This window comes from Neomonachus schauinslandi, chromosome 6 (genome assembly GCF_002201575.2).
Source record: "Neomonachus schauinslandi chromosome 6, ASM220157v2, whole genome shotgun sequence".
Taxonomy (NCBI): Eukaryota; Metazoa; Chordata; class Mammalia; order Carnivora; family Phocidae; genus Neomonachus; species Neomonachus schauinslandi.
The window spans coordinates 114089320-114116958 of NC_058408.1; the positions used below are offsets into that span (position 1 = coordinate 114089320).

The window sequence follows — 27639 nt, forward strand, 5'->3', positions numbered from 1 at the left end:
AGGAGTTAGAATATATAAACACTTTAAAATCATTTCAACTTGGGGCACCTGGGTGGCTCAGTCGTTAAGCGTCTGCCTTGGGCTCAGGTCATGATCCCAGGGTCCTGGGATCGAGCCCCGCATCGGGCTCCTTGCTCGGCAGAAGCCTGCTTCTCCCTCTCCCACTCCCCCTGCTTGTGTTCCCTCTCTCGCTGTGTCTCTCTCTGTCAAATAAATAAATAAAATCTTTTAAAAAAATCATTTCAGCTTTATAATAATTGTAATTATTTTATAATTATTTTTAATAATTTATAAATATTTTGTTTATAATTATTGTGACATCATCACTTAGGTGGGACTCAAGCAGCTTCTGGGCTGAGCCCTGGGTTTCTTACCTGTAAAAATGAGGATATTAACCTCTGTCCTTTGCTGCCTCAGCTAGTGCTTTGTAAGCACTTAAGGCTGAATGAACAGGAGTAATTGTCCTGATCATTATTGTAAAGATTATTTTGGCCACCATACCAGTTTGTTCTGCGAACAACCCTTCCCACAATAATACCATTCCTGGTGCCCCCAAAATAAGGTCTGATGTAGATTCAGGAGGCCCAGGATGGTGATGGTAGGGTTCCTCCTTCACAGTTTGTGATGACAGCCCTGTGGGGACCTCCTGCAGGGCCTGGGATGCCTGCACTTCCCCCACTGGCCTGAGTTTTGGGGTTCGTGATAGTCCTGAGAACTTCACACTCTAATTGAGCTCTCTCTCCGGCCTGATCAAAGCCTGGCTCTCTGGAAAGTCTTCATTTTTCACCCTGTCTAGAGAGAGACTGAAGAACCAACTTCTGAAATGCTCCTTAGCAAGGACATGATAAGATTTTCCACCAGCAGCGTCTTAGAAAATTGCAGACTACATTTCAAAAAGCAATCACTCAAGGTTCCTTATCTCCTGTAATTCTGACTGTGGCCTCAGATCAATCTTAAAAAGCCTTAGCCTCTGACACTCAACCAGGAACTGAACCACTCCGAATTTTAAATAACACAGATCAGAATGAAGTTCAGTGCCAAGCAGGGAACATCCTCCCTTTCCTTATCACACAAGCCTGTAACCATGGCTATTACTGTCTAAAATGCAGATATTAAGGAAGGCAACCTAAAGTTGGAGACAAATTGCTTCTTGGCTGGGGCACTTTCCCTCCCTAGGGGGTTGAGATGAGTCACTTGTTCAGCCAATGTCTCTGCTAAGGACTTGTTCTCGAAGCTTCTCCCAGCAGATTCCAGAGTAATGCTGCATTTGGTATGCTCCACATGTCCCCACACCCTGATTTACCTAGTCTCCCCAGGGAGCCTGTCAGCAGGTGACCCTAAGGGACAGCACTCTTCCAGCAGGAAGCAGGGGCTTTGGGGGCTGAGCACCAGCTCCCTGCATCTTCCCAGCTGACCACAGTCCCTGCATCCCTTATCTGTGGGGCCTCCCAGCCCAGGGCCTAAGTCCATGAAGATGGATCCAGCTGGGATCCAAGGGTGAGCCTGAGGCCTAGGGCAGACTTGCAGCTCTAAGCACGGGGTCTGGGCAGAGCCCCCAGGAACCCTCTGGCCTCATGGCTAAGCGCTAATCCCAACCTCTGAGGGAGTGTCCTTTGCGTGGGGGATGGGTGCTCTTTCTGAGGTCCTGGTTTTCCCTGCAGTTAGTTAGCTCTGTGCCACTCCAGGTGCCTGGTCTAGACCCCAGCCTAGATCATATACCCTGACCTGCACTGAGTCATTTCTGGGGCCATCCCTTTAGGTGGCCCCATCTCCCTGGATCCCTAAGTCTTGCAGGAGGTGATGGGGCTGAGGCTGTGTCCCGGATCCTCAGCTAAAACCTTGCTCCACCCGGGGCCCTTGTCATCACCGTGGGTGTCCTAATGCCTGTGACCAAGTTCATGGGAACGAAATGCGATGCATGTTGCAAAGTGCAAAGCCAGTGCTCATGAGATTTAGTGTCCTGGCCTTGCTGGGTCAGACCCACAGTGCCTGGGGTGTTGAGCAGTCTTTTCGGGATACAGGGGAATTAATGCTTGTGACCAGTGGACTAGAATGCTTATACAGGGGCTTTCCCAAACCTTCTAGTGGTGACAAAGCTCTGGCCAGTGGGACTGGGCAGGAGTGACTTCCAGCTTTCTCTCCTTCCTGCCCTGCTAGGTCAGCCTTGGAGGCCTTGAGAGATAGATGAGGTTGCCACTGGTCCATAGCAAAAGATAAATTTTTTATTGTGTTTAGGTGCTGGGATTTCAGGACCATGGAGCGTTGTTTATCATAACTAATTAGAAGTTATTTTGAGAGATTAAATTTAGATAATATTATCCCAAACCGCTCACTTGGCCACACACACAAAAAGTTTTAGAATGATGGTACTATTTAAACATTGTATTTTTATGAAAGTAAAGCTGTTTAATTAATAAAGATTATTCTCTTGCTTCTCTGATTGGATGTTGGGAGGGAAAGGCAAGGAGAGGTCAGGCCCATCTACCTGTGATGTGGTATTAGGAGGCGTGGGGGAGCTGCCTCACTCTCATGGTCAGAAGCACCGAGTCGGGCTTAGAAGAACGTCTGGGTTCTGGCCCTGAGCTGTGATTGCCATGTAGTATCCCCTTCCTGCCTGACTTTTTGGACTGGAGCACTGGAAGGAAACAGTAAGGCTATAGATCACTGTGAGTGAGAGGTCATGGCTACCACCCCAGTCCCTGGCAAATGCCCAGCCTGTGTAGGATCTCCCCTGAACGGAGCATGAAAATGACCCCTCTTCCTCCTTGGCTCACTGGACCCAATGGTAGGCCTCTTTGCCTCCTTAAAATACCTGATTTCCCGGGTGGAGGGGTTAAGGGAGAAACAGAGGTAAGTCCGATGCATCGGGAGCCCGGGGCACTTGGTGTCTGCAGTAAAGGGCCAAGGCATTCACACGGGAACCAGCCACCAGTGGCGTGAGCTCTGAGCTTCCTAAGGGGAGGGGGTCTTCGCTGGCCACCCACCTCTTCCCAGTATTTTCTCCAACCCAGGACTTGTGTGGATGTTGGTGTAGATTTCTGTCCCACCTCAGTGCTCACCCTGCCCTTAGCTCTTTGGAGCCTGCCTGGTGGATTTGGAAAAGCCTCTGTTGTTCCTTTGGAACTAGAAGCCTGAGGGTTGTGGCGGGGGGAGGGTGGTGGGGACATAGGGCCTCTCTACAGCCCGGGGTCTACGGTTCAATGCCGTGCTCTTCTGTGTGGCTGTCCCTGCCGTGTTTCCAGCCTTCTGTCCCCACGATAAACAGGCTGTCCCAGAGGCTGACCCTGCCTGCTCAGCCTGGCCCATGCTTCGGAGTGCACTACCTCAGCAGTTTGTTTCTGCTGGGAATATGCATTATTGACAAGTGCTGATGCTGGGTCCAGGGGCTCGCCTTGAATGGGAGGGGAGCTCCTGTGGCTGGACACGGCTTGGTTCTCTTACTGCTCTCGAGGCCCTGCAACTAGTACTGTGCTCCGGGGTCTGTGGTGCCTCTGAGAGTGGCCACTGTACTGTTTACTTAAGAACAGGTCAGTCTGAGAAACAGGGTAGAGATTCCTGTGCACTGACCTGTGCCCGGTGGCCCCGCTGAGGGGACCACCACCAAAGGGCATGGGCCGTGTTTGCTGAGAAAGGCACACCTCATGCCAATCCTCTCAAAAGCTGCTGGTCAGAATATCATTCTCAATGGGGAAAAACTGAGAGCTTTTCCCCTAAGGTCAGGAGCAGGACAGGGATGCCCACTCTCACCACTGCTGTTCAACACAGTACTGGAAGTCCTAGCCACAGCAACCAGACAACAAAAATAAATAAAGGGCATTCAAATTGGCAAAGAAGAAGTCAAACTCTCACTCTCCAGATGACATGATACTTTACGTGGAAAACCCAAAAGACTCCACCCCCAAATTGCTAGAACTCATACAGGAATTCAGTAAAGTGGCAGGATATAAAATCAATGCACAGAAATCAGTTGCATTTCTATACACTAACAATGAGACAGAAGCAAGAGAAATTAAGGAATTGATCTCATTTATAATTACACCAAAAACCATAAGATACCTAGGAATAAATCTAACCAAAGAGGTAAAGGATCTGTACTCAGAAAACTACAGAACACTTATGAAAGAAATTGAGGGAGACACAAAGAAATGGAAAAACATTCCCTGCTCATCGATTGGAAGAACACTATTGTTAAAATGTCTATGCTACCCAGAGCAATCTACACATTCAATGCAATCCTTATCAAAATATCATCAACTTTTTTCACAGAGCTGGAACAAATAATCCTAAAATTTGTATGGAACCAGAAAAGACCCTGAATAGCTGAAGGAATGTTGAAAAAGAAAACCAAAGCTGGTGGCATCACAATGCCAGACTTCCAGCTCTATTACAAAGCTGTCATCATCAAGACAGTATGGTACTGGCACAAAAACAGACACATAGATCAATGGAACAGAATAGAGAACCCAGAAGTAGACCCTCGACTCTATGGTCAACTATCTTTGACAAAGCAGGAAAGACTATCCAATGGGAAAAGGAGGGTCTCTTCAACAAATGGTAGTGGAAAAATTGGACAGCCACATGCAGAAGAATGAAACTGGACCATTCTCCTACACCATACACAAAGATAAACTCAAAATGGATGAAAGACCTAAATGTGAGATAGGAATCCATCAAAATCCTAGAGCAGAATGCAGGCAGCAACCTCTTTGACCTCGGCCACAACAACTTCTTGCTAGACACGTCTCCAAAGGCAAGGGAAACAAGAGCAAAAATGAAGTATTGGGACTTCATCAAGATAAAAAGCTTTTGCATAGCAAAGGAAACAGTCAACAAAACCAAAAGACAACCGACAGAATGGGAGAAGATATTTGCAAATGTCTTATCTGATAAAGGGCTAGTATCCAAGATCTATAAAGAACTTCTCAAATTCAACACTCAAGGAACAAAAAATCCAGTCAAGAAATGGGCAGAAGACATGAACAGACTTTTCTTCAAAGAAGACATCCAAATGGCCAACAGACACATGAAAAAATGCTCCACATCACTCGGCATCAGGGAAATACAAATCAAAACCTCAATGAGATACCACCTCACACCGGTCAGAATGGCTAAAATTAACAAGTCGGGAAACACCAGATGTTGGTGAGGATGTGGAGAAAGGGGAACCCTCCTACACTGTTGGTGGGAATGCAAGCTGGTGTAGCCACTCTGGAAAACAGTATGGAGTTTCCTCAAAAAGTTGAAAATAGAGCTACCCTACAACCCAGCAATTGCACAACTGGGTATTTACCCCAAAGATACAAATGTAGTGATCTGAAGGGGCACATGCACCCCAATGTTTATAGCAGCAATGTCCACAATAGCCAAACTATGGGAAAAGCCCAGATGTCCATCGATGGATGAATGGATAAAGAAAATTATCCATTTCTGGATAATTTTCACACACACACACACACACACACACACACACACACACACACACACTGGAATGTTACTCAGCCATCAGAAAGGATGAAATCTTACCATTTACATCGATGTGGATAGAACTGGAGGGTATCATGCTGAGCAAAATAAGTCAAACAGAGAATAACAATTTCATATGGTTTCAGTCTTATGAGGAACATACGAAACAATGCAGAGAATCATAGGGGAAGGGAGGGCAAGATGGAATGGGAAGAAATCAGAGGGGGAGATAAACCATAAGAGACTCTTAACTATGGGAAAGAAACTGAGGGTTGCTGGAGGGGAGAGGATGGGGGGATGGGGTAACTGGGTGACGGGCATTAAGGAGGGCACGTGATGTGATGAGCACTGGGTACACAACCGATGAATTACTGAACACTACATCTGAAACTAAGGATGTACTATATGTTGGCTAATTGAATTTAAATAACAAAGAAAAGAAAAGAAAAGAAAAGCTGCTGCTCATTCTGGAAATGCTCCCTTCATCCTCAGGGGCCCAGGCAAGGCAGCAGTCCTGCAGAGACCCTCCCAATCTCCCCCATTTTGCTCAGCAGTCTACTAAAGTATTAAGGAGCTAGAATGCTCCAAATATAATTAAAAATAAGTTATTCCGGTCTAAACAATGAATAAAATATATTTTCCATGCTGCCTCAATGTCGTTTGATTGTTTTTCTGCCTAGTAATAGACAAAACTAGCAATTTACCAATCAGTCTTGTAGCTCTTACTGTAAATTAACTGGGTTCAACTGAAAGCCAAAGGATTGATTTTAAGTGGGAGACACTTAAGGCCTGTAGGCTAATACCCATGCTGACTTAAATGAGCAGACCCTGAGAGAAGCTCATTACATGTGCATCAACAGTCAGGCCGTACTCAGGGAAACACAGACATCATCTGGAGAAGGTAAAGATCCATTTTGCAAGCAGTGACACTCCGGGTACAAAAGAATTCGGGGGCAGCCAGACACTTGTCGCTTGTGGTTTATAGATTCTTGTGTGTGTCATCAGGCCTCTTAGTATCTTGGGTTTTTTCCCCCAGAAGAGTGGCAAATATTGCCCTATAATGATTAGTGCTAGGTACCCACAGGTATCGCTGGTCTCCTTATTCTGGGGGCCCGCTTCCAAAACCACTGCTGTATGGTCAAGATAAGCTTTAGAACATACATTTTGGGATGATTCCTTCAATCTTGTATTTTTCCTTCACATGCCAGATACAGAAAAAAAAAAAAAAGGGTTTTAACCAAACATTGTTTAAAAATTGTTTAAAAACTAGTTGGCTGCTGTTACCAATTTGAATTTATGAAAGACATTTCTAGTTGATTTAAATTAACTGACTAAAACTTTCATTTTGATCTGTTTAATAGTAGAGAGTTATATTTCTCAAACAGCTTCAAATATATAAAGCCTCCTTTAAGAAAAGCCACAAATTCTGATGTTTGATCCTCAATAAATGACTTTCTCTTTCTAAAGACTCCAATGAGTAATTCTTTGCGAAAGAAGCATTCCAAGTTGTCCCTAAGGACGTTTTGCACAAGAAAACATGTATTGTTTAGTTTTTCTTCTGTAGCACTAACAGTAATGTTACCATCAGTCCCCAGTTAGCTCGCAGCGACCTCGAACACCCCACGGAGGACGCCTGCTCAGTAGCTCTGGCATTAACCTGAGGCAGCGAGCAGAGCTTTTGTGGTACTTCAGCGCCTTTCCATCACACTCGTGTGTTCCTTCTGAGCACAGCGAGATCAACCGGGATTTGCTGTGGCAAGATCTATGGTAGCAGCTAGGGAAGTCATTACTCACTTGCTCTTCTGCGCACAGAGATTTGCAGGTGGAAAGTAGGAAGGAGGAAGAGAAGTCAGGCTCTCCAGATGTTCTCAGGAAGTCAGGGGCAAGTTCACTAAGCCAAAGGTGACCAGTTGGACACACCAGCTGCAAAGGTCCCACGGCATCAAGGTCTATATCCATCAGCTCTCTTGCCACCAGCCGTGTGTCCATGAAGACCTTGGCCAGGGCCACAGTTGGAGCTCTTTACCAAATGGCCACCCAAGACCGAGAGTGGCGCCAACAGCAGGAACTCTGGGTCAGACCCCTGGAGCTAGGCTGCTTCTTCAGCCTTGTGTTCTACTCATCCAGGATGGAACTTCTGCAAACCACTATGGTTTGGCTGACTCTAGCTATTGTGCCTCCAGTCCTCTTGATCTTGTAAGGTCTTCGCTGACCTTTTGGCTTCGAGTTGAAAGGGTCCTCTGAGATCATCTCTGGCCAACTTCCCACTCGATGACCAACTCTCTCTCTGAAGCCAAGTGGTGGTCTGGCCTCAGCTTGCACAGCACCAGGGACTGGAGCTCAGCCCTGACCAGCAGACCACGCCACTGGTACAGAGAGTTCTTCCCATATGGGGGGACATGGTGGCCTTTGTGTAATTCTACTTGTCCTGGCTACGGCTTCTGGAGGTTCCCAGAACAGATACAGTCTTGTTCACGTGAGGTGCCCTGCCAGAACTAGTGCCCTTCCCAGGATTTGTCTTCTCCAGATGATTTATTCAGTTTGTCCCCCATGTGGACAGGTGTTCAGACCCCTTGCCCTCCTGGCTGTCCTGCTGTGCTGAAAGTGTGTGCTTTGAGGGGCTATCATGTGACCACTGTGACCCGGTCTGCCCATGGCAGAGCTTAATGGGTTTTCCCGTCCCTTGTTCTAATTTCTGTGCATCTCAACACAACCCATGGTCCCCCATTCCTCTGGCAACCATAGCTCACTGTTAGACTATACTGAGCTTTGAAGCTGATCTCAACTCTTAACTCTGCCTAATTCAACCTGTTCTTAACCTAGGTCTCTCTAATCTGAGAAATCAAGTGATTTTTTGAACCAAACAGAGGACTTTATATTTTATCTTAACAATTTCCCATGAAACCAGCCTGGCCAAGTTATTTTGAATCTCAGTGCTGTTTTCCACCTTTGCGGCGCCTCCCACCTCTGCAAATTTACCAAGTGTGTCTTTGGTTTTTCAGTATCATCAAAAGCACACCACAGCATAATGACTAAGACAGTGGATTCTGCCATCAGATTGTTTACTTTTAGATCTTGGTGCTTGTGTTGTCTAGCTTGATGTGATCTTAGGCAAGTTACTTCACCTCTCTGTGCCTCAGTTTCCTTCTCTGGAAAGTGGGGATAATGATCATTCCTCAATTGTTTCAGTCAATTATTGCTGTAGAGTGAACCACCCCCAAAACTTAGTGGCTTAAAAATCTGATTTTTTTTCCATTATTTCTCATGATTCCATGGCCCAGAGTGCAGGCAGGACACCGCTGGCAGTCCCCCTCCGCCCCCTACCCCACCCCGGCACAGTCCACGGTCACTCCCTCAGCTGTCTGCAGCTGATGGTTGGGATGGGCTAGAAGGTCCACGGAGGCCTCACTCGTCTGTCTGGGCCCTGTGGTTTCTCTCCTCCTCCTGTTTCCTCATCATTGTGTGGCCCACTCAAGCATCCTCACAGCACGCAGCAGCTTCCCAGAGCAAAAGCAGAAACTGCCTGGAGTCTTGGGGGCCCGAACCTGGCACTTGCCCAGCATCACTTCTGTCTCATCAGGGATAGAGGAGGGGAACTAGATTCCAATTCCTGTTGGGAGGAGCAGTGGACACTCAGGGAGGGAGTGCAGGAACGGGTGGTGGCCGTCCTTGGAGAGGATCTTATCACATACCTTGTACAGTTGCTGTGAGCATGACAGCAAGTTAAAAAGGAAGCTCCTAGAACCATACCTGTTTCATAAGGCATATAAGTGTTCGCTTTTATGTGGATTCAAACCCACGGAGTAAGGCAGAGCCAAGATCAGGACCGTGGTCCATGCCACGGGACTCCTCTTACTTGACTGAGCTGGGTGGCTTGCTGGTACAGTTCCACCCAGGAGAGAAGATCACTGCTAGGGGATTACCTACATGTTGAATCTCACTGTCAGGGTAGTCCTATAAGGTAGGCATGGCTATTCTCATCTCACACCGAGGAACGGAGGCTCAGAGAGGGAAATCCCTTCTCTGGTTACTCGCTAGAAAGCAGTGAAGCCAAACTCCAAAAATCTGTCCTTCTTCCCTATCACAGGGGATTCTGTAAAACGAATTGCTGGGGTCCAGACACCGGGTGCCCATAGCAGTCCTGACACCCACTGGTCTGGACTCCTAACTGAAGAAGGCAGTGTGGACCATGTGCATGCTTGCTCTCAGGGAGCCTTGCTGATTCGGGTGGTCCTCACTTTCTGGATCTGTCACTTGCTTTTCACATTTCATTTTAGAAGCCTTCTTTTTTTTTTTTATTATGTTATGTTAATCACCATACATTACATCATTAGTTTTTGATGAGTGTTCCATGATTCATTGTTTGCGTATAACACCCAGTGCTCCATGCAGAACGTGCCCTCTTTAATACCCATCACCAGGCTAACCCATCCTCCCACCCCCTCCCCTCTAGAACCCTCAGTTTGTTTTTCACCCTGATGTTTATAGCATTTTAGAAACCTTCTTAACATTTCTTGGAGCTCGGGGCGCCTGGGTGGCTCAGTTGGTTAAGCGACTGCCTTCGGCTCAGGTCATGATCCCAGGGTCCTGGGATCGAGCCCCACATCAGGCTCCCTGCTCCGCGGGAAGCCTGCTTCTCCCTCTGCCACTCCCCCTGCTTGTGTTCCCTCTCTCGCTGTGTCTCTCTCTGTCAAATAAATAAAATCTTTAAAAAAAAACCAAAAAACAAAAAACATTTCTTGGAGCTCTTCTATTTTAGATCCCTCTTGAAGGATTGGACAAATCTTGTCTCTGAGGGTTTGGGCAGCATTGACACCGCCACCACCAACTTCCATTGTCTGACCCTTAGTGCAGCCAGGGCCCAGAACACCACACCAAAAGTGGGAGCAAGCGGGGGGGGCTTCAGTGATCTCCCCCCCATCTGCAGCTCATGGGTGGTATAAATGGAATTTGAACTCAGGCTCTCTGGTTCCAAATATGGAAAATTATAGTACGCAAGCTTCCACTCCACCATGGGGAGCATCACTTTCTCCATCTGTACGATGGAAATGAATTGTACCTGCTCTGGTAACGTTGCTGGGAGGCTCAAAGGAAATCATGAATGTTCATTCAACAAGTGTTTATTGAGCTTCTACTTTGTGTCAGGCACTGTTCTGGACACGGAGGACCAGTTACAAACAAAATAGACAAAATTCTGAACTTGACGAGCTTACATTCTAATAGGGGAAGACCGTTCTATAAGCTCCTTGCCAAGCATCAGGCATTTTCCAAAAACAATGAAATATTTTCCTACTGAGGATCCAACACAAGGCTGGTGCAGAATTCACTCATTCATTCAGTTCCTTCCTTCCTTCCTTCATGTATTCATGTAAGCATCAGATATTACCGAGCATCAGTTACGTGCTTGGCCCTGTGCTGGGTGGTGGGAAAAGAGAAGGGATGAGATCAACTGAGGCCCCCCCGAATGAAGTTGACAGTCCAGAACGGAGAAGAGACATTCAGCTGAGGAGGTGTTATAAAACCACAGCAACGCAACAACAGCATCCTCAGCATCCTCATCTTTGGCTGGGCTGAGCAATAGCCGACAACCTACGAAGGATGCTCAGTTAGTGTGCGCTAAATCAATTCCAGCTGAGTCAGATTTACAAGGTCTAGATGTGAAGGAGCGTCTGAGGCATGGGCTGCCCCGTGACTTGCTGAGAGCACAGGATGGGCTCTGACCAGCCTGACAGCATCTTGATTATGCCCCCAGACAGGGCTGAGATAAGGGCTGTGGTGGGTAGAGTCTGACACAGGCAAGGTTGAGAGGTTCTGCGGGCAGACATTAAACAGCCCCGCAAAGAGCTGCCCCCTAGCCGACCCGCTGCACATCTGTGACTTCAGGCTCTACGGTAGCCTACCCGTTAACCTAGGCTGACGCCAGCCCCCTGCTTCCCTCATCTGAAAAATCCAGGCACCTTCTCCAGGGGCAAAGACCCGAGGGACAAGCTCATGACAGCACCACTTTCCCTGTGCTGTACACTTTTGGTACGCAGTGGCAGAGGGCAGGGGTGCCTGGGTGCATGCTGGCACATTCCCTGGGACCTTCAAGCTCTAGGGTCAGATGGCCTCTCTTTCCTCCCCAGAGGTTTCTTCTTTAAGATTTCTGGCTTCTGACTGTCCAGGGTTAATGTTCGCTCCTAGAAGTGCATCTGCTTTCCCATCCATCTTGTCTTTCCTTCTTCCAATACCAAGCTTTTACTCGAAATTAAATCAAACGTTAAATCAATCTCCTCTCCCACGGCCCAGCTTCTCATCACTTGTCCTCCTGGAAAAAACAAAAACCAAACCCAGCTGTTCTCCAACAGAGATTTTTAAATCACCTCTGCGAAAGCCTGTGGCTGCATCAGCTTCCTGGGGCATAGATCAGAGACTCTGCCACTCAACGCTGCCGGCGGCACCTGCCACGCTTTCTCCTCTGCGGCCGCCAAGCCTCCTCACCCCCTTGCTCTGGGCACCATGGTTTTCTAGGCCACACCAGATGTCAGGACAAGAGCTGCATCTGAATGGTGTTTCAGCCTCCAGCCTGGCCCCCCTCCCAACCCCTGCCTGTGCTGCTGTTGGATGACTTCCCTCTCAGAGCTCTGAGGGCCAAGTCTGAGCCCCCAAACCTTCAGAGTCCCCTAACACCATTGACAGAATAAGGACCCAGGCTCCTGGATGCAGCACCCAAGCCCCTCCACGTCCACCTTCTGGTATCCTGCCCATGGTTGGTGTTCCTGACAATACAATGAGCCTCACACTTGGTCTTCAAAGACTCTGGGCTCCTTCTTGGGCGTGAGCTGCCAGACACACAGGGCCCCCAGGTTTACTTTAAGTGCATTTTCTGAGCACCTCCAATGTGCCAGGGCCAGCTCTGAAGAGCCCAGGTGGGCTCAGCAGCTCTGTCTAGAAGAGGGAGCCCTCTGACCCCTCGGCTCATCCCCCTTCTGGGGCTGTGTCCCTGTCACATTCCCTCTCTGGCTTGAGTTTTTCTTTTCTTGTTTAAATTAAGAAAATTTTAAGGTATGGATTTAAATGAATATAGTCTCACTGTAAGAAATGAAAAGAATACAGATAAGTCTCAAGTGTCTGGGTCACCACCCTCACTCTCCATGCCCTCCTTGCAGCTCGTATTCTGAAAACTCCCAAATAAATTATTTCAGTTTTATTTCACTCACTTTTCCAGTTAAGGTCCTATCTCAACACAGCTGAACGAATCACATAGTGCCACAAGGTGGGGTGTAAGACAGCAATTCTTTCCCATCTACGGGGTCCGGATCTCAGCCACCAGTTTTGGCTCTTTCCCACAGGGCTTCTTTCTTTCTTTCCTTACGTTCATTTCTAAATAATATGCTTACGTGACCATGTCTTCAATGAAAATTCTAAGCATTACTGATGGAATTCCCAGCACGGAAGGCGGAGACTTGGCTTTATTTACGCCCCCACCCCAGGTGGCTTCCAGCAGGTCCACAGTGACGGTGGTTCTGTGGGTCAGCGCTCAGGGCTTCCACACCCCTGCCGGAAGTTTAATCTAACTGAAGCCGCTCCGTGAGGATTCCATTCTTCCCTCTTTCTAGAACTCCTCCCCTTCAGACGTTCGGTTACCCTCTTCTCTTTTCCTCTCTGTTGTTCCTCTCTTCTTTCTGGGAGATTGTGTCACATTTTTCGTCCAACCCTTCCCTTGGGTTTTTGTTTCTGGCATTTTATTTCTGGGTTCTGGGAACTGTTTTTTTTTCTCTGTCCATTTTAATAGTCTGTCCTGAGGATGTTGCAGATAGTTTTATATAAACGTTTTTTTCCCCAAGGTGCCTGGGTAGCTCCATCTGTTAGGCAGCTGACTTCAGCTCAGGTCGTGATCTTGGGGTCCTGAGATGGAGCCCCAAGTCCACGCTCAGTGGGGAGCCTGCTTCTCCCTCTGCCCCTCCCCCACTCATGCTCTTTCTCTTTCAAATGAATAAATAAAATCTTAAAAAAAAAAGGTTTCCCCCTGCATGGTTTTCATTGCCTCCAACTTGTTTTTTTTTTCTTTCTTTCCTGTGTGTGCGTCTGTCCTTCACATGAGACTCTTTCCTTAAATGTGTAGTGACCCCAAGCGCTTTGTGCCCCTACTTAAGAGTGGTTCTGTAAACAGTGATGGGAAAGCTGTATGAGGGGCGGTGCGGAAACGTCTACCCGGCAGGCCAACAGAGAGAGATGGCCTGGGGCTGCCTCACTGGGGAAGCCCGGCTGTCGGTATATTTTGTTTTTTTCTTCTCAGCCTGTTAGGTTCTTCAGTGAAAGTTCTTCATTTCTTTCCTGGGGGCTCTTCCTGACTGCTGGGGCCTGGGAGCCACCCGTGGGATGGAGACGGGGAGGGCCGACTAACTGGAGCCCGTCACCCTGGGTCTCGCCCTCCTGGTTCTGGGGATGGTGCTCCCACCCACGGCAGGGCAGGTGTCCTCAGCCTGGAGTGCCTCTCTCCCAGCCCTCCTGGAGAACCAACTCCAGGGTTACGCCACAGAGACGGAGGGTGGTCAGGCTCGACATGAGGTTGTTCAGGAGATCTGGGACCTCGCTGCTTTTCAAGCTGACCTTCCACCAGTTCTCCTGGTTTTGGCTCCTGTTTTGCCCTCATTTCCAAAGATAAGTGGTCTTGCCAATTCCTGAAACTTTGGTGGGAGGTGGGGGTGCTGCTTTGCAAAGCAAACAGATTTTTGTGCTCTCCTAGTGCTGGCTTGGAATTGAGCTCTCTGGGGTTTGCTGAGTCAGCCAACCTCTTGCCCATTTGTTTTCTAGTATCCAGAATGCTGTGATGGTGGCTGTCTCCTGTCCCTTCCACCTAGCTGTGTTCACACCTTCAAAAGCACCTGTCAGTGCTCTTTACTGGAGTTGTGGGTTTTTTTTTTTTTTTAAAGATTTATTCATATGAGAGACAGAGAGAGAGAGAGAGCGAGACAGAGAGAGAACGAGCAGGTGAGGGGGGCAGGGAGAAGCAGACTCTCCGAGGGGCTCGATCCCAGGACCCTGGGACCATGACCTGAGCTGAAGGCAGGCACTTAACCGACTAAACCACCCAGGCGCCCCTGGAGTTGTGGGGTTTTTAAATCTGTCATCTTTAACTAGAAGTTTGCATTTAACTTTTGATTTTTTTATTAATTTAGGAGGTATTATAAAGTGTGTGTTTTTTAAAATTTGAGAGAGAGAGAGAGAGCACACGCCCATGTGCATGACAGTGGGTGGGGGCAGAGGGAGAGGGAGAGAGAATCTCAAGTAGATGCCCCCTGAGCACAGAGCCCAATGCGGGGCTCAACTCGCGACCCTGAGATCATGACTTGAGCCAAAATCAAGAGTTGGATGCTTAACCAACTGAGCCACCCAGGTGCCCCATGAAGTATATGTTTTATTTCCACATGTATAGAACTTCTCTCTCTCGCACACACACCCTCACTATCATTTTGTTCTTAATTTATAAGTCTTTCTTTTGCAGTATATTCAGTGAATGTGTCTCTATAATTTCACTTTTTGAAAAAAATGGGAGGACAATGAGTATTGTTTTTCTTTGTTTATGTATCCTTCAAAGCTATGTCACTCAGAACATAAACATTTGCAGCTGCTCTATTTTCTCAGTATGTTATTTGTATTATTATGAAATGTTTCTCGTTGTTCCCTTTTGTTCTTATCACCTTGAATTCTATTATTTCTGATTTTGATGTTGCTAAATCTGCTCTCTTTTTGCTTGCTTGCTGCCTTATCTTTTCTCCATTGTTCTGTTTTTTAACCTTTCTGTGTTCTGTTCTTTTTTAAAGCCAATTTTCCACCGTCTTTTAAGATTCAGGTGAATCTGACCGAGTCCCATTTGTTATGATGACGGCAATGGTTGTACCTATTCCTTGCCATCCCATTTGCTTGTTTTTTTCTTTTCTATTTACCTTCCCCTCTTTTTTTTTTTTCCTTCCTCCCTTTTTCTGCCCACTTGTTGAACTGATCGCATTTAATTTGTTACATTCTTTTTCCATCCTATGTTTTGAAAGTCATACTTTCCATTTCTATTCAAAGCCAAGAGACCCACAAGTGCAGGACCTGGATGTCAGATCACTAGACTAAAAGTGAGTTCTCGAACTGCAGAAATGCATCGGGTTGCTCAACAAAGAGTGTGGTGGGAGGTTCCATGGCTCAAGAAACATTTCCAGCTGAAGCGAAAACCACTAAGATGCAAAAACCTGTAATCTTATCTTAGGGAATACATAACGTCTGTCTGCTGACAGGCACTGGGAAAAGCAGGAAGGACAGGGGCACATTTCCAGGTTCTGTTCTAAACACCTTTGCCTAGTCTTCCCATCTGACCTTGTGCAGCCGCTTTGCTTCCATCTCAATTTTTCCCCATCTCTATGCTCTTATGTTCTCTGCTGGTCTTTCTGCTAGTTAGAAGGGGGCAGGGGAAGTGATAGGGCTTTGAGAGAGAACAAGAATATGGGCTGAGAGTCATCCCCATCATGGGTTATGTGCTCTGGGCAGCATCGAGGGTAGCTGGACGCCCCTGCTCTCCACAATTACGTCTGCTAGACAGATGACAGGCTATCTGTCAGGACAGTGCTTACAGCCTGGGCCCTTCTGTCACTGTAAACAGTGAGCAGGGCACATTTTTCCAGGAACCAGATATTGAGAATTAGTCCATTACATGTAGTTCATGCAATTAAGTGGAAATGTGTGGGCTATTTTGCCAGCAGGCATGCGGGTTTGAGATCATACTGTAGAAGCTAAATGAGTCCAATTTAACCAACCGTCTCCTTGAGATTGGGAACCTGTGCAACAGGGCTACCATCAGGTTTTGTGGGGGAGGGGGAATTATGGGAAGAAGTCGTGTCCCAAGAGGATTTGGAGGTGTCAGCCAGGCCCAGAGAGGCCGAAACAGGGGAGCTGGGCATGATGCTGGTATCTGTTGGGAGACCCAGGGGCCTTTTAGAGATCCAATGGCTCTCTGGCAATGAATGCCCTGGTTTAGTTTGGATTGGGACCCAGGCTCCTCCTGTGCTCAGGCTGATGACTGGGGGTATGGACGCCACCATATTGTTACCTGTTTCCACCAGAAGCCACTGAAGTCTGGAAAAGATGGTGGGTGAGGGAGAGAAGTGTCCAGTTTAGGAAATCCGGGAGACAGAGCTTCCTCATGGAGCTGCAGCTGATGGGCGAGGGCCACCTCAGGCTCGCCATAAGGAATGTGTGGCGAAGCCTGGGGCAGGGGTCCACACATGGCCTGGGCCAACTCAGTGTGCTCCTTTTGTCCACTGGGCTCGCCCAGCATCAACACACAGTTCTCCCAGGAGATGGTGCCATGGCTGGGCCAGGAGGGGATGACGGTAGGGGCCACAGACAGGGCCCCAAGAGGGTGGGGACCCTGGCAACTTTCCCAGTCATCAGAGTGATATATCACTAACAGGTCAGGCAGGGAAATCTAAGAGTTCACTGAAGGGCCAAGGGGGGTCTTCAACACAAGAAGTAAAGGCCAGAAGGAAAATGGTGGTGGGCAAGCCAGAAATGTGGTGTCCAATCTGGAGAGTGGGCTCAGCAATAGGGCCGGGGAGGCAGGGAGCAAGGCAAAGGCAGGGCTGAGGAAGCATGAGGGTACCCACCCATGGGCTAGGATTTGCAATCAGATCTGTATATGGTCTATAATCTGACCCTTAGCACATTTCTGTGATGTAGGGAATAATGTCTCCAGTTAGTAGTGATAAAACCAAAAGTAAAACAAAAGTGACTTGTCCCAAGTCATAAAGCTAGCGTGCTAGACCTCATTCAGATCAAATGCAGATCTGCCTGACTCCAAAGTTTCTATTTGTTCTACTCGACCTCTCTGGGGTCGTTTCCCTTCCTTATGCAACTGGGGAGGCTGGACAAGATCAAGATTTCCTAAGCTATAGTTCAGATCCAAATTCACGATTTGTGTCCAACCCACTTCTCTGTACTAGCATTCATGTAAAAGTTTTCCTTAAAGAATCTCACACTTGTTATTTATTTATTTTTTAATGTGGTAAAATCTACATAACATATAACTTACCATTTTAAGCATTTTTTTTTTAAAGATTTTATTTATTTATTTGACAGAGAGAGACATAGCGAGAGAGGGAACACAAGCAGGGGGAGTGGGAGAGGGAGAAGCAGGCTCCCCGCAGAGCAGGGAGCCCGATGCGGGGCTCGATCCCAGGACCCTGGGATCATGACCTGAGCCGAAGGCAGACGCTTAACGACTGAGCCACCCAGGCGCCCCCCGTTTTAAGCATTTTTAAGTGTGAGGCCTGCTGAGACATGCACAGGGGCACTAAGTACCTCCACACTGCTGTGCAACACTTTTTGATTTTTTTTAAAAGATTTATTTATTTATTTTAGAGAGAGACAGAGAGAGAGAGCACGCAAGCATGGCGAGGGGCAGAGGGAGAGAGAGAATCCTGAAGCAGACTCCCTGCTGAGCATGGAGCCTGACACGGGGCTCGATCCCATGACCGAGAGATCATGACCTGAGCTGAAATCAAGAGCCAGACGCTTAACCGACTGAGCTACCTGGACGCCCCAACGCTTTTTGATTTTAACTTAGATACATTTTAGAAGGGAAAACGTGATATCACTGTCATGGATGGAGACCAGTATCACTTTCCACAAACAGAAGTTAACCGTTAGAATAATAGCGAAGACAGAATGTTATGCGCTATTACCACTGAAGGCTCGGGAGTGAGGCCTGCTCCTTCCCACCCCCGTCTCCATTTTTTAAGGGAGGGTCCCAAATGCTGGAGATGGTTAAAGAGATGCTAGCACCCAACTGATGCTTCCCCTTGACATACTCAGAAAAATTGAAAGAGGGGTGGGAAGGTCATCCATCCTCCTACTGTGATGGCCACGTGATCTCAGGCTGTGCCCAGGTCCCTCCTCCCACTTTGCCCATCACTGAGCATGCTCTTGGCCCCCCAGGCCCCAGCTCCACACTGTGAGGCCTGCTGAGACGTACACAGGCTCCCACCCACCTAACTCCAGACCAGGTGGATCTTCCAGTACTGGCTGAACACGGAAGCAGCCACTGAGAAGCAGCCACTGAGAAGCAGAGGCACTGGACACGGGGGCTCCACAGTAAGCCAGATTTCAGTTTGAGGTTAGAATTGTCTTGGGTACCCATGTCCTTGGACAGTGGAAGTAACAGGGATGTTACCAAGAGGCTGAAAAGAACCCAGGGAAGACTTGCTTTCCTAAGCTGTGCAGAGATGCTCTCTACCAACATTATATGGAGACACGTTCATTACTCGAGCTGTGGATTTGCTTCAGTAAAATAAGCCAGGATGCCCGGAACATGGGGGCTGAGAATAAAAACCACTTTGGAAATCCTGATGAGGTGCCACTTGTGAGTGAAGTCAGTGGCTTGGGGGCTTGAGGAGCAGAGGCCCAGACAGGAGGATCTCTCTGCCTTCTCCCCTCTGCTGGGCATGGTTAGCCCTCCCTTGGGCCCTGCCATGATGGCCCAGGACACAAGACACATGCCTCTCACCTGGGGCTTGGTCTCATCTTTGTCCTTGTAGTAGAAAAGCTGATCCCCACGCAGCACGAACCAGCGCTGCTGCCAGTTCTTCATGATGCTCCTCTGCTTCTTCAGCCAGCCCTCCTTCAGCACGGGGCCCAGCCTGCGGGGACAGGGCAGCCGCCCCGGGCTGCGGCTCTGTTCCCCCATCACCAGGCTTTTGGAGCGAGCTGGAAGCCAAAAACACACACAGTGAGTGTGAAGGACACGTGACCCCCCCGTTCTGGCATCCCCTCTACCCTGTGGCCAAGGCATGGGAGCCTAGGCCAGAAGGACATGATGGTGCCTGGCATACACCCCCTGCATTCCAAGGGGCACAGGCTGGAACACCTCAGCAGCAGCAGCAGCTGCCTAGGGGTATCCACCTGGGCTAGGGGCACAGCCTGCCCGTCCAGTTAGCTTCTGATATGTCTCTAGCTTCCTAGGTTCTTCATTTCCCCCGGTTTGTTCATCCATCCATGCATCCGTGCATGCATGCACACATCCATCCACCCACCCCCACCAATGCATGCATCTATCCACAAATCCATCCATCCATCCATCCATCCACCCATCATCTTTCCATTTGTTCAATGGTTCATCCATGTACTCATTCAGCAGCTATTTATTGAGTTACCTGTATGTGTCAGCACTGTTCAACGTGTGAGGGATAAAGCAGTGAAATAAGGAATAGATAAAAATCTGAGTCTTCCTGGAGCTCACATTCCACCAGGGTTTCTGTCACTCAGGCCCCGAGGGAGCTGGCCCCATCAGTCCCCCTCCCTGGTTTCTGCATGGCACCCTTCTCTGGAGGCATCAGACTTGAACACCATTGCCCTGAACCCCCAAAGCTACCCTGTTGCTTCGCTGGGATCATCTTGGCAGAGTGGGCCTAGACAGCGGGGCCTCTGATTCAGCTGCTGGTCGTAACTTGTTAGTGGCTCCCTGGCCGGGCAAAGGGGCCGTCTCTCCGACCTCAGCGTCTCGGAGTGCCCACGAGCCCATCTGCCCGGCAGGCTTCCTCTGCCCCCCACTTGACACCACTGACCGGCACCCTGCCGGGACTGGTACTGCCCTTCACAGTAGGTCCCCTACTGACCCTCCTCTAGTCCATCACCTCCCCCTCTCCTTTGTCTCAGGAAAAGCTCCTCTCCCCTCCCTGGCCAGTATCAAGCGTAGTGTGGCAGTGGTAGCCGGGAGGAGCCATCTTGGACTTATGAAGGACAGTTCTTCTAAATGTAATCACACGTGTAATTCTTAGTCCATGGAGCCTAACTTCTGACCAGAATACATGTTCCCTGTGACCCACAGTTCTGGCGTTGTACGATTCTGTGTGTGTGTGTGCGTGTGTGTGAGCTCCTCCCATTACACCAGTGACCGCAGTTCCCTAAGCCTGGCCTACCCCCTGCCCATGCTGTCCCACTAACCTGGACCTTTCTTCCATTCCTTTCTCACTCAACTCCTGGCTTTGGATGCTTGGTGAGCTCCAGCTCAGATACTTCTTCTGCAGAACCTTCCTTCTGAATCTCCTCCAGAGAATCATCCCCTCCCCGACCAGGACTTGTGACCCTTGGCTCGCCATTATCTGGGGCTGCCTTTCTGCCCCAGCAGACCGAGGTGCATGGTGGGGAGGACATGATGTTTTACCCAGTTCTACATGCGTGGCCCTCACCACGTGCTGCTCAGGGAATGGATAATGGATGTAAGTCATGCTTGTCAAACATGACCGGCTACTGAGGCCCACCCTAATTAGCAGGTATGTCTGCGTCTTACCATGGCATTAAATGTGCCGTGACACTCAACTGCTTGCCGAGGAGATTGTATAGTTCGGTGGTCCCCAGCTTTGCCTCGAGTGGCATATGGCCTGGGATCCAATCCTGAACCGGCCACTTTTACAGGAGTGAAAAATAAGGAGGCCATCCCATGGGCCCTGCTCTAGAAGGGGTCAGCTCACCAACAGCAGGGGGATTAAGGGGAGACATCATCCTCTCTGCCACCCTGAGCCGCTGTGATAGCCCAGACTACGTCAGTCCGCACCTTCTCCACCTTGATTCCCCGTTGCCCTCCCTTGGCTGCAGTGAGGCAGTGCTCAACGTTTCAGCCTTGTCTTGGCTGTGCTTCTGCCCAGAGAGGAAGCAGCCTGTTTCCAGGCTCACTCTAATGCACAGAAGAGGGACTGTCGATCCCTGAGGGCAGAGGGTCTTTCTCAGAGACTAAAGGGAAGGCAAATCAGAGAAGGCAGGTGGTACGACTCGGATCCTCCTTCCAGGGAAGTGGCCCACCTCTGAAGCCCTGCGCCGAGGGCTGAGCTTCACTTGCTCTTGAACTCACGGGCTGCTCCCTACCTTTGCTCCCCACCTTTCTGCGGGTCCTGGTCCCCATGAGTACCAATGCGTACTAGATTAAACTCTACTTCCCTCCTTTATTTCTGTGGCTACTTGCTATCCCTGTGAGTTACCTAAAGATTCCCTCATCACTGGGTATTTGGAGTCCTTCCAATGTTAGTGATTTAATTAAAGAGACAATGGGGTCCATTTGAAGAAATACAGGATCATGGCCAGCTCTGTGAATTGTCTGTGCCTCAGTGTGCTGATGGGCAAGCTGGGGGCGTGGGGGAGGGCGATACCTGACCCTGTGGAGTGAGCTGGGGGAGGAGAGATGGCCACGTCTGGCAGAGTGCGTGGCATGGGCATGGTGTCCCGTCACTGGTTACCATGGCAGCGAGGATCCTGCTAATGGAAATGGTGCAGCGGGCGTCCCCATGCAGAACTGTTTTCTGGAGAAGGCATGGACTTTTCTACAGCTTTTAGCTGGTTAGGTGCCATTACACCCTTCCTTCTAAAAATGGCGTGTGGATATATTACAACTCACAAAATTATACTAGTGTAGTACTTGCTTCATAGCCATCAACACGAAATGTCATAATTTGAATATTCCTACTCCATAATTTAGTGGTATGAAATGACACTTAGTTACTGTCTTAGCTCACCCTGTTACCGGGATACTTATCAGGGGACATCTTTGCATCAGCTCCCACTCCCTGTATAAAGCTTCTGCTCGCTCCCTTTGCCCACTTAACCGATTGCCCCTGGTTGGAAGAGCTGGCTGGGGGTGCGGGAGCAGCTGGGGTCCTTGTAGTTCTCCTGGTCACCTGGACCCCCTTCGCTTCTTGAATGAGCCTTAGTAATTCTCTAGAAGTGTCCCTGCAGCCCTAGAAAAACTGCCCTTCCATTTCCAGGTGCCCAGAGCACCACGCCCGGGGTCTGCGCTGCGCTCCGCCTCGGCTCCGCACCTCAGCTGTTCTGCAGGAAGAAGCGCTTGGGCCGAGCTGCTGGCAGACAGCTGGGGGCCTGTGCCCAACACGACCCCACAGCATCGGGAAGGACCTCTCTGCTCCCAGGACTGTACCTGCCCATCCATCTCTCGTCCCATCTCAAGCTGTACAGGGGCTGGAGCAGGGCTGGATTCACCGGACACTGGCTGATCCCCTTCCAGGGCCCGGGGCTATATGGGGCCCTAGCGGCTTGGGCACTCGGGTTACCCCAACCCCAGTATTCTGGTGGAGTCTGACAGAGGACTGAGGTGGGAGAGGGGACTAGGTGTGTCCGCTAGTTACTGAGTTTTCTTCCCTGGGTCTCAGTTTCTTCATCTCTAAAATTCCTTTAATGGGTTGAGGATCAATGGTAAAATGAAGTCAGCAGCGCTAGGCTTTTGTTTTTTAATTACTTGAGATTTCTAACATGAGCCTTGACGGAACCTGGGCCCCTGTGGGTGAAGAATGGAGGGGGTGCGTTGGCTCAGGCCTCCTGTTTATTTGCATATTCTCCTCTTCCTCTTCTTAGGGAATCTGTAAAGACTGTGTAGGTCCTTCCACCCTTCTGAAGACCCTCTGGGGTCTCTAGTGGGGAATCTGGCTTTATGGAATGTTCTAGTGGCACATCTCTGGTTCTGTCTATTGTCTTCTAGTACAACAGGACCTGAAAGGGTCTCATTTGACAAGAGCATAGCACCGGTAGGACCCAGAATACACCTGCCCTTCCTTCCATACCCCCTATAACATCTTGAACAGGGCCAGCACATAGTAGGAGCTCAATAAAAATTCAGTGACTCATCAGTGCACCCCAACACTGAGGAATGCTGGGGAGCCCTCAGCCGGGCCCTGGGCCATCTCTGCAGAGACGGTCTCTATCCAGGCCTGTCTGCCCAGGAAGGCTGAGCTCTCAGAGCACAGAACAGTGGATGCTGAGCCTAGTGGACAGCAGGTGCCCAGCAAGAAATAAATGACTGCAGTGTGAGTGATCTGCTGTTCCCTCCTAGGCCCTGGGCACCACCCTCCCGAGGGCTGCAGGTATGGAGGAGGCAGGCAGGGGGCTTGGGGCTTGTTTCCTGGGGCAACAGGGTTGGGTCTGTCCTGCACTGGTCTCTGAGTAGATCCCTGCCTGCCCTGCCCCAGGCTCCCTCAGAAGACAGGAAGAACCAGCTCCTGCGGCCTCATTCACTGGCAGATGCTGCTTAGGCTGCCTGACCAGCCCAGGCTTTTCCCCAGCTGATCAATCACAGGGATACTATTTCTTATAAGGCCAATTGAGTGTCTTGAAAGGAAAATAATCATTGTTATGATTTATTAATAACCACTGTTCCTGTCCTCAGCATTTCCTTGAGTCAACTCATTCAGTGCTTTAAATGCTTAGGCAAAGCTTTCAACTCAAGCAGCCTGGACATTCTGAGGCTCCAGACCTGATGCAAGTTTCCCGAGAGGGCCCAGGAGCAGGCCCAGGGCTAGCTCGTGACTTCGGGGGAGGAGGGTGCAGCATCAAGGTGTTGCTAGGACAAAATGAGAGGCGGGGCTGGCCCACCAGGCCCTGATTCACGCCTGTGCCTACCAAGGAAGTGGGGAGCTTTCATTTCTCAGAGCTGAAGAGATGAAAGATGTGAACAGGTAATGTACACAACAGGAAATAAGAATGGCCAATCGAGATGTGCAGAGATGCTGAATTTCGGGAGTAATCAACGAAGTGCAAACTAGAGCCAGAAGATAATACAGCACTGTGTACCTTTAGGCAGGTAAATTTTGTAAAGTCTGTTAATGTTGTGAGTAATTTTAAGCCACTGCACAGAGGGTAACTGGGCTGTATCTATTAAAGTTAAAAACATGCACAGTCTATAACCCAGCAATTCTGCCTGTTGCCCGTGTCCTCCAAGAAAGAACCATGAGTGCACAGGCAGGCAGTCACCCACAGGGATGCCCTTGGAGCTCTCTGTGTGATCCCTAAAAATGTGGAAACCACAAATGGCCAACAGTCTGAAGATGGCCAAATAGGCTGTGCTGTTTTCATGTTGTAAGATGCTTTGCAGAAGTTAAGCAGAACGAAGTGAATGTATGTAAGCTAACATGTTTAGTCCCCCTTCTTATCAAGCACCTCAGAAGACGTGTCTTCAGTCCCTTTTCTCTAATTCCTCTCCTGGTCCTTTTTCTTTTTAGTAAAATATATATAACATGAAATTTACCATTTTAGCCATTTTGAAGTATACAGTTCAGGGGCATTCAGTCCGTACACATTGCTCAGTAACCATCACCACCATCCAGCTCCAGAACTTTCTCATCATCCCAACTGCTCCCTGTTCTTCTTGGACCCCACCCAGTCAGGTTTCCCCTACTCTGCCCCACTCAGACTGCTCTTCTCGAGGCTGCAGTGACCTTCACGTGGCTCAAGTCAACAGTCAAGTCAGCCCTCCCATTCCTTGAACCCTGGTGGTACTGGATCCAGTTGGTAACCTCCTTCCACCCTGGGGCTCCAAGACTATGCTCCCTGACCCTCCCCTCCTTCACTGGCCATGACACTGTCTCACCTTCCTGACTCTTAGTCCAGAGCCCAGGGCTTGTCCTTGGACTCCATTTCTATCCACACTCAGTGTCTCAGGGATCTGTTCCTGTCTCAGGGGTTTAAACACCATCCGTGGGCACAAGGTGCCTGTGCAGAGACCCACCTCTCTGTCACACTGTCTACAGGACACTGCCAATGTCACATGCCCGAAGAGGAACCCCCAGGCTTTCCAGGCCCTGACCCTACTCCTCCCATGGTCTCTGCCCTCAGTCAGTGGAAACACCATCCTCAGCCTGCCATCATTTCTCACCTGAATTCCTGCTGGAATCTCTTCTGCAGGCTGTCACCCTGCCACCCCCACTGCAGCCTCTAACAGGCAGCTAGACAGCGTTTTTAAAGATGGGAGTTAGAGCATATTGCTCCCTATGGAAGCCCTATGGGACTCCCCGTTTTGCTCAGAGTAAAAGTCAGAACCATCAGTACAGACTACAGGGGTCCCCTGGCCCTGGCCATGCGACCTCTCTGGCTTTCCCATGCTTTCCCAGCCCTGGCCACCACACTGGCCTCTGCTGTCCCTCAGACCTGCCGGCAATGAGCCAGCCGCCGGCTCTGCACCTGCGCCTCCCCCCCCACTGCCCCATCCCTGCAAGGCTTCTCTCAGCCCCTTCGTTCTGAACTCAATGCCACTTTCTCACTGAGGAAAGCCTGACCACCCTTTAAAAAGGCATCCCCAAGCCTCCCAGCTCCCCTTTCCTGCTTTATTTTAACATTTACTTAAATTCTGTTACAGTGATGGAAGAAAGCAAGTTATAGCACAACACACAAAATGTAAACCTCTATTAAAAGGGAAGAAAAAACACAACCCCCAAACAAAGGACATCACATTGTATTTGTGGTGGGTGCGTGTATTTGCATAGAAAACACGTCACAGCCCTAATGGTGACTGTGGAGGGAAGACGGAGCTGTGGGGGTGTGCGTTTCACACGAGGAAGGAACGTATGCGTTACTGAAAGTAAATGAAAATAAAAACTGCAAAATGAAAGAGTTCTTTTGGAATGGAACAGGATCCCCCTAGGAGATCTAAAATAACAAGTAAAATATCACTAGTTTGATAAATGTCTACAAATATTTATCTGGGACAAGCATCACACTAGGCTGTGGACCTCAACACAGACGAGGGAGGAGCTTCCAGACCGAACAGACCAGGACCCAGGCCCATCTGTGGCCCTTCCAGAGGACCAGGTCAGGGGACCCCTCTCTGTGAGCCCTTCTGGTGGAGCCTGGGTCCTCTCCAGCCTATCTGCTCCCCCTCCACGTAAGGAGGGGCTCAGTGAGGGTGTGTGGGTCACTCACCCACCCAGTGGTGCAACTACTGGGGCTTCCCGAAGTGCTGAAGCTTACAAATTGTGAGAACACATCAAAGACACCTTAGATTGTGGTCATGCTGAAGCTTTGCCCGAATTCCCTTGGATCCCTTTCCCTGTTTTTATGTGCACCTCCCCCTCCCCCCCACCCCCCGCATGCTACTGCTTTACTTCCAGCAGCTTACCCTGGGGTGGGTTTCAGGGCTGCAGGCCTGTTTTGGAAGCCTGCCCTGGGGCTCACGGAGACGGTTTTGCTGAGGCACTAGGAGAACCAGAAGTGCCTGGGAATTTACATGCCCCCAGCCACCAGCCCTTGGCCCAAGACTCCTGGGTGTGGGATCCTGAAAACTCCTGCAGCCTGGTTTCTAGTTGGAAGCCACTCAGAGGGGTAAAAAAGTGTAATTCACACTTCAAAGTTCCAGAAGGCTCAGGCTGACACCTCCCTGGATTGGGCTTCTACCAAGCTTGGCTCTCTTCCCTGTCCTGCTCTCCCACCCTCTCACTGGTGTCTCCTGGGGGCACCTCTTTGATAAATGACTTCATGACAATCCTCATCTCAGGGTCTACTTAGGAGAACCCCACCTAACATACCCGATTGCTTTCCAGGCCTTTTGAATAGGCCTGTGGCTGCAGCATCGGCCTTGGGCAGCTGCTGGAGCATCTGGCCCGAGCTGCGCTCACTGGGGTTGGGCGCCCTGCAGCCGGCCTGGGGATGATTTTCCATCTGCAGCTCTGTAAGTGCAAGCCCAGGAGCATGGAGGAGTGGCCGCCCAGGAGCTAAAACATAATTGATTTATACAAGTCAATGGGATTTTAAAGCCAGGCTGGAAAACTAGCAAGATGGCTCTCAGAGTGGAATTGATTTAAAGGGTAAGTATTGAGGCTAAAAGATTGATTGAACAGAGAGGTGAGGTAATGGAAGGGGCAATCTGGAGGGCGGGACAAGACGGTTTCATAACGTTAATGCAATCTGCAGCCGAGGGTGAGGAGGCCTCGTCAGGTGCCCACGCTGTCCTGGGAATACGGACGGCTCGAGCCGTGGGGATTTATTACATCAGGGTTCCTGAGTGTCCCCTACTTTTTTTTTTTCCACTTGTTACCTAACATTCTTTCTGGACTCCATTTGGTCATCTGTTCTCTGTTAGGTCCCCCATCTAAAGGGCCTAGAGAAGCAGCCAGGCCCTCCTAACGGATCTCACTTCAGGGCCTGGAGGACGAAAGACAGCAAGGGAGAAAACCGACTCCCCCACATGTGAGAAGTACAAATTCTAAGATAGCGCTGAGGCTGTCTAGGAAGTTGGGATTTTTTCATAATGATTACTTTAATGATTAAAAAAAATCAATATAAAAGATCACATTCTTAAAAGTCATTTTTGTTGGCTCTTTCTGGGTCTGCCTCCCGGCTCCACTGGTGCTGGTCTTTGGCAAGAGGGAGCTGAAGGCAGAGAGA

General features: G+C 49.3%; 1 protein-coding gene across 1 annotated transcript in view; it reads right to left on the reverse strand.

Moving 5' to 3' along the window:
- Nucleotides 1–27639, reverse strand: part of ARHGAP22 (Rho GTPase activating protein 22) — a 169080-nt gene that overhangs the window by 98567 nt on the left and 42874 nt on the right. The window contains exon 2 of the mRNA XM_044916531.1: nt 18992–19191. Coding sequence (XP_044772466.1) covers nt 18992–19191 — 200 coding nt within the window. The remainder of the gene's footprint in view (nt 1–18991; nt 19192–27639) is intronic.